The 7,500-nt window shown below is 43.6% G+C and overlaps 1 protein-coding gene across 3 annotated transcripts in view; it reads right to left on the reverse strand.

Moving 5' to 3' along the window:
• LOC125955777 (protein furry) overlaps positions 1–7,500 on the reverse strand; it is a 38,470-nt gene that overhangs the window by 15,070 nt on the left and 15,900 nt on the right. For all 3 annotated transcript variants that reach the window (XM_049686929.1, XM_049686927.1, XM_049686928.1), the window contains 4 exons: positions 6,511–6,671; positions 1,348–1,467; positions 710–843; positions 444–542 (listed from right to left, as the gene is read on the reverse strand). In XM_049686929.1, the coding sequence (XP_049542886.1) occupies positions 444–542; positions 710–843; positions 1,348–1,467; positions 6,511–6,671 (514 nt within the window). The remainder of the gene's footprint in view (positions 1–443; positions 543–709; positions 844–1,347; positions 1,468–6,510; positions 6,672–7,500) is intronic.

Genomic DNA, 7,500 nt, shown 5'->3' on the forward strand with positions numbered 1-7,500 from the left:
GAAAACTATTTACTCGCCTCTATAGTCAACGTAAATGTAACAGGATACCAAGAACAGCTAGATCGCATATGGAACAAAAGACATCGTCACATGGTACATCGTAAACGCGTGTACCTTGCTATTTGTTGCTATCGTTGACAAAGCTCTATTTGCGAGAAACTTCCGCTAAATAGCTTTAAAAAACATTCGATCCTACGTTTGCATGCACCCCACACTCATATCGAACATTTCGTTCAATCCCCATAAAAGGCTTCTATTCGACCGCACGTTGAGCTGGCAACTAGGGCTTTGTAATAGTTGGAACAACCGATCGGACCGCAAAGAGTACAGGATAACTTTTACTGTGAAACTTTCAACGAACTGGCAAGCCGCACCATAGCTAACTTCACATCGACGATAAAGTCATGTGTGGTTTGCACTTTGAAAGCGTTAAGTGAACATACCTTTGCAGTAATGTAGAACAGGTTGTTTAGTATCATCTCCGTCGCCTCGGTAGAACCGGATCCTTCACGGCGTCCTCGAGTCCCCGAATCGGGATAATACTGCAAAAAAGGAAAATGCAACAAAAAGAAAAGTGAAAAGAGTATCATTTATCTGGATTGCAAGCAATCTTGATGCATAATCTTAAAGCTCATCAATTGTATTCAGAGCACCTTTTACGACCCTATAGATTGTCGAGTTGTGGCAAACAAAGTGGCGAAGAACTTACCATGATATACGACAGTGGTGTTGCTGGCGGTACACTCGATGCTACCAGTTCTACGTTTTCGAGCCATGGAAGCAAACATTGCAGCAACAGTGCCCGGGCCTCGGCACGGGCAGTCTGGAAGCGGGATGTTATCTCTGCAGATAGAGTGCAACGAGATAAAATAGTTTTTAGCATCAACCGGAACCCCAATAACGAAAACCGATGACGGATAAAAAACGACTTATCCCGTGCACAACTCAATGTGAAAATTCAAATGTAATTGAATCATGTTTGGCTTGTTAAACGTGCGAGCTGTTCGTCCTTACATATGTTCAAAAGAAGATTGTCTTGTTTCACTTTCACAGTAAATTGTATATGTATATCACCGATAAACGAGCAATTCTACTAAGGAATGATGATGAATAAATTCCAAACAATTACACATATTTTTGCTCTCACGCAAATACCAGGAACGTTTTCCCTGAAACAATCAAATCGGAAACAGCATCGACAACTGAGTAGACCGGTTTACCAACAACTATTGTCTTAAATTTACTGGACATTCTTAAAAGCGCTGGCGATCATCAACGGGAAAACGTATCCGCTACCCGGTGGTAACATTGATAAACCATGCATCATTAGCACTGATTAGTACTCACCGGAAAACATCGACATCGTCAGTTCCGGACGTAGGCGCGCTATTTGACGTGATAGATACATCTGCGAACGACAATAGGCCCCACTTAGCACGGCATCCAGGGTACCTATTTTATCAGATTCTGGCATGAGAAAGCGAAAAAAGGAAGACAGACATAGAGAAATTTAATTAGTTTCCAATCATTATTAACTTACGAGAACTTAAGAGAAGGGAAATTTTACTCGCACATAAATTCATTCCGTAGCGATGGTCACGTTCACATCTCGGTAAGCAAATAATAATAAGCATCCTTATCATCATTACTGGCTTCATAGCGGTGTTCATGACACTCTTGCTGAAACAGCTGGAATTTGATATTCTTACCACGCAAGACTAACTGGATATGTAACCTATCGACAAAGAAGTCCTTTAATACTTTAATGCTTAAGTGATCATAAGCAGTAACGGAAACAGCAGCACAGATCGTGTCTCGAAGCCACCCAGCGAAAAGCCCCGAGCCATGCCACACGAGCATTAGAGGACAAGAGAGCATCAAACAGAACACCAGTTCAGGACCACCATCATAGCTATGCGTGGCATAAATTATTCATCAAAACGGAATGGGTTTGCTAGCGAATACGCGAGCGCGTTTCGAGCATCGGAAAAGCGGCCAAGTTCGCCCTTTGACGTTGAGCCGTTTTCCAAGTACGTTTTTAACAACCCCGCAAAAAATGGTCTAGTCGGTTTTCGCGGCGGCTTACAAGTTATAGGCGCGTCAGCACCTAGATCATCAATTTTGAAGTACTTCAATGCTGGACGCACGCTTAAAGGAGACCGTTGTCAGTTCTGTGCAGCCACCAGTAGAAGCAGCAATAACGAGAGGCGGCGACGAGACAGAAAATTAATGGGAAAACCTTGCAATGAAGCCATCTATTCTTCCTTTTTCTCTACTACCCACCGTCGAATCCGAAAAGCTTCCTCGCACTCAAAATGATCCTTAAAGAGACCAAGGATATACCTTTTTTGTGCTATAGAAGTAGTAAATCCACTGGACCGGACTGTTACTGCTGTCCTTTAGTTAGGCAGGCTAGTCTTTCCAGAATCACGTTCCCCGCTAGTCCAAATCATTCCTGGGATAAAAGTGAATATACCAGCACATTTTGGGGATTCTTTCCATGACATTACGTTTATCCAAATTTTGTAAGATAAATAACCGCTCCGCCGTGTCCAGAATCGTAATTTACTTAAAAGACAATTGATTGTCTCCGAGTACGTCTAGCAAATCCTCCATCAGACAAAGGTACTGGATTACGAAGATTAATTTTAGACCAAGAATGCAAATTAAAATGGTCTGATTTGAAAGATATTTATTTGATTGTTACACATGCAACACGTTTTAGATAAACGCTTATGTATAACCAACGCAATGAAAATGACAAAAAGATAACATAGTTGTTTGAAAAGATGTAAATTTTACCTAATTTTGGGACCTAAAAATAATCAACCACCTAATCGGGTTCAATATGTGGTCCAATCAATAGTTTATTCAAAGCAGTGTCGATGTCACGTATCCACGTCGTGTCACGTCGAGAGCGTATCCAATATATCCACTTTAGCGCGGCTATTAATTTACTAATGATGAAATACTTTTCTTTGTCGTTCTACGATGTACCATCATGTTGACAAGACGGATAAACACTATCAACACTCGAGAAAGGTTCATCGTCTCAAAAACATTTCCACAAGCAAAACATACATTTCCCTACAACTTTCAACTCTTTTGCCAATGATGAAATTAACGTAAACTTTTCGGAAAACACCACACGCTTGCTATGACAACTGTTCTGCACATTATTCTGTGTCCAGCTGTATATAACGCCATGGAAACCCACCCATCCGCCATGGAAACCGATTTTCGTCATGCAAAATATGATGAAAAGGTATGGTACAAGGGAGTGGGTGCAAGACGTACGAAAAACAAGGTATAAAAGTTATTCCTTTAGTTATCGCTGCTCCATAACTGTTGCAAAATGCGTACGCAAAGCGCTTGGTATGGTTGGTGTTTTCTATGCAATCCTATCACACCTTGATAAAACTTGCTAAATCCGTAAACTTCAGAAAATTTACATTGGTACCATAAAACCAACGTAACCATTCAGGCCCGTGGACTGAAGATAGTGCCTTTTCGAGCGAAACATAATGCCGGTTGCTACGGAGCAAGCTCTCGTTTCAATTGCTCTGATGTGCTAAGATTTATACGGAACAACGCATTTCAGATAACGTTATCTAGCATAAACAAATGGTCAAGTGACTCAAGCGTTCCAATGGTTAATCCAATCATATTTTGAATAATTATCCTCGGGACCCTCCAATGGAACCAAACCGTCCTTTCCGCAAGATAATCTCGCTAATCAACATAATCCTAACATAATTACCACATCTGAAAAACTACAATCCGAATCATTGATATGTATACAATGAGCTACGTAATCACATACAGTTTGATCGTTGTTACCTTTGAGTGCTCAATGAATAATGATATTCAATAACTCACAACGATAAAGACAAGTGCGCTTATCCATCGAGAGCACTATCGAATTGCTAGGCATTATGCGGACATCTTCTAATCGTTTGACCCCGGTCGAAAATCATTTCAAAATCAACCAATAAATATGTATGAAAACAGTCATATGTATGTAAATAATAAACATACCACCAACTGTACCTATCGAACTCGACGACGAACACGCCGAAAATGCAATCGTATCGTAGAGACCTACGACGATGATGGAGATAACGATCGAAACGAAACTCGGAACCGGGAACAGCAGTGAGGGAAGAGGCAGTAGTGTCAATCGCTAACGCTATGCCTCGTAAAATAGAAGCAACAAATGAATTTACGATCCCGCTCGCCACTATCGGTCATGCGTTGCAAATCACATTTGACGACCAGCAAACGAACCCACGTCCAACCTGCCCAGCCCAGAAAAAGAAATTCTGGCGTCAACGTCGTCGTGGTCGGGATCGTCGCCATTCCACAACGAGTGGCAAGCAAAGATATAAAGCGGATATCGATTCGCCACCAAGCACGAAACGGAAATAAAAATGAACGAAAATGTTATTTTCTATCTGCCGCCACCGCCGTGACGCTGTACTAGTTGTTTAGTGTCAAAACAGATAGAAACAGTCTCCCATCGTTCCAGTGCATGGCGGTGGGTTACAGATACCGGGTGCAAACTGGCGGTTAAAAGTGCGGATCGATTGCATCCTTACATAGATGGCTAGCCTGGTGCAGCGTCTTGTAGCTGCGATATTGCTCGTAACTACCAAGGATTCGTACTTCGATTTTGCTTGTGAAGCGTCACCTCACCACGAGCCGCATTGGCACCATTCGCCGTATAACTCGAAGGACTACTGTGACAGTGACTACTGCCAACCGAGAAAGACTAACATTGGCTGTGGCTGTAACTTTAGCGCTCCGATTGGACCAGGATGCATCGGTAAAGCTGCTACGCTGCACAAACTAACGCAACACCAGCTGAACAAGCTAGTGCATGTCCACAATCATCTGCGGAATGTACTGGCATGCGGTGGGTTAAATCGATTTCCACCAGCTGAACGAATGATGCAACTGGTGAGTAGGGCGATTGGAGAAACCGATTTAGATGCCTTGTGTGACATTGACCGTAATATGATTCCGATGCAAGCCAATGCTTATTCTACACAAATCCTTAAGGAGAAACGTCCTCGTTGCGCTACCATTATCATTTACTTCCTTCCTGATGCACAAAAATTAAAACTAGTTCTCCATTGAAAAATCAATCAATGACGATTGGATACATCTTAACATACGGCTCTCGTCCGTCGTTAAATATGTTAAAAATGTCCAGATACATATGATCCTTCACAAACTCCAAACAATTAACCAACTTATCATTAAATTCGAAATTCGAAAAACCTTACACGTTTCTGTTTGCCGAAACGGGCAATTAATATTTCGTCCTATCGCGCTACTTCAATGACCCCCATAAATCCGAAGCGCTGGGACAGGGAGCTGCAAGCACTGGCCGAGTGTAATGTGAAAAACTGCAAGTACGCACACGACCTGTGCCGAAACACGGAACGGTTCCGATACGCCGGACAGAACATTGCCAAGCGAACGGTTTGTGGTCGACTGTTACCGCTTGAGGAAGTGTTCGACCGCGCGCTGAACGCCTGGTTCGACGAGTTCCACGATACCACCCTTGAGATGCTGAATAAATTTCCAAAAAGCACACCACGGTAAGTTTAGTCATGGCTCCCCGGGGCAGAATGTGCAGGGTTTAGCATGCTCCAAACGCGTGCATCCAGCTAGAAGCAATTTCAGTCTGAATGTACCCTGTTTACCTTCTCCGCATTCTCTCATTGATGCTAGTAAACCCATTGGCCACTTTACCGTCATGGCAAGTGACAACGTGTACTACGTCGGTTGCGCTCTGATGTCGTACGCGGTACGGATCGGTGTGTATTTCGATGAAACGGGCGAAGACTGCCGGGCGTACTATTTTGCGTGCAATTACTCGTTCAACAATCTGTGGGGCAGACCGACGTACCGTGGAGTCCACAAACCGGCCAGTGGGTGTAAGCAAGGTAAAAGCAAATCGTACCCATGCCTTTGTAGCACCCGGGAGCACTACGAAACGGCGATTGATTGGGATGATGAAGTGTTGTAGGTGAAGGTAAGGGGATACAGAGTTCCCACGTTCATTCAACGGAATTACCAGAGAGCTGTAGCGAATTGCGAAAGCGTTTATGTAAAATTAGATGACTTTGGTATGAATGTAATTCCAATTGCTGCTGAGGCAAAACATACGAGCCATTGGAGGCGTATAAGAGTCCATATATGCCACACTACCATCAGACACCTTCGCACACTAATGGTGAGATAACATAGAACCTATGTCAACCACAGTTAGCTGCATATCATCGCCTGCTACATGTCTACCATTTAGTCAATAAATTGAAATCAATCAAGAGCAGTATCTCGCATCACAAATCTCAAACATATGCGATGTAGCAAAGCGAACGGCACCGAACCGTAAAGATACGGAAATATGAGCAACAGAATGGTGGTGGAGGTAGCATCACTTGTATGATCCCCCGGCTGAAATATATCCGCATGTATGGTGCATCTCGCTTAACCTACCTTTATCATTCTCGGTCTGCAACGGTCCGATGTTGCCGAAGAATCGTTTGTCCAGAATCTGCAGCAGCTGGAGAGCCGTCGAGTGCACCTCAACCCGTGGGCAGCCCGTCATCAGCAGTGTAACGTTGATTACCGATGTGTAGTGGTCACAGGGATACTCGCTGTTACGGCATCATACAGTGATAGAAATGGAAAATAGATGAGAAACATCCGTTGATTAACACTCTTCACATTACTCTTTTGTAATATATTAGCTCGATAGCCACTGTATGATTACTCTAAGTTCTACCATAAGCATACAAATGGCATGCATGCTCGAAATAAAAGATGCATTCGCGCCACAGTGATGCCCAGATTAACAAACAGATTGAAGGCGCAGCACAAATGCGAGAAAGCCTGGTAACGGGACCATTTCTTTCGCGCAAAAAACGAACCATCTAAGGCCTATTCAACTTTCAGCTGAACTCCTAGAACGTGCAACCACAGCAGCTAACCAATATGTTCATTAGAGGGTCACACCAGTCGATGCTTTGTTCGTATACCATCATAAAAGCTGTAGCGGGTTTTCGATCTATTCTCCGCTTCCATGGTCGATCCTGTGCGCGCCAACTGCGAATTCGCTTCCCACTGTTCCTTCCACTCCGTAATATTGCGTACGAAAAGTGGCCTACAGCATCGACGACGTGTCGGCAACCGTCCTACGCTCGTAAAACCTGGTAAAGATTTTACTTTTACCTCTAGCCCATCGGACCGGTTGCGTTAGCCTAACGCGAACGGTGAAGATGGGAACCATAAACAAGCATGCGCTTGCCTAGCGGAACCCATCTGCACGAAATTTGCAAACTCACGACGATCGTAAAATGCGGAAATTGATAAGAAACTTAAGGGGATGGATCATAAAACGGGCCTCGGCGGGGTTGCACACTGCACTGTTAAGTGTTAGGGAGCTTTCGATTTTTGTGTATGCAGAGCTTCCACAATCAAAAAGGC

Source organism: Anopheles darlingi, chromosome 3, assembly GCF_943734745.1.
Source record: "Anopheles darlingi chromosome 3, idAnoDarlMG_H_01, whole genome shotgun sequence".
NCBI lineage: Eukaryota > Metazoa > Arthropoda > Insecta > Diptera > Culicidae > Anopheles > Anopheles darlingi.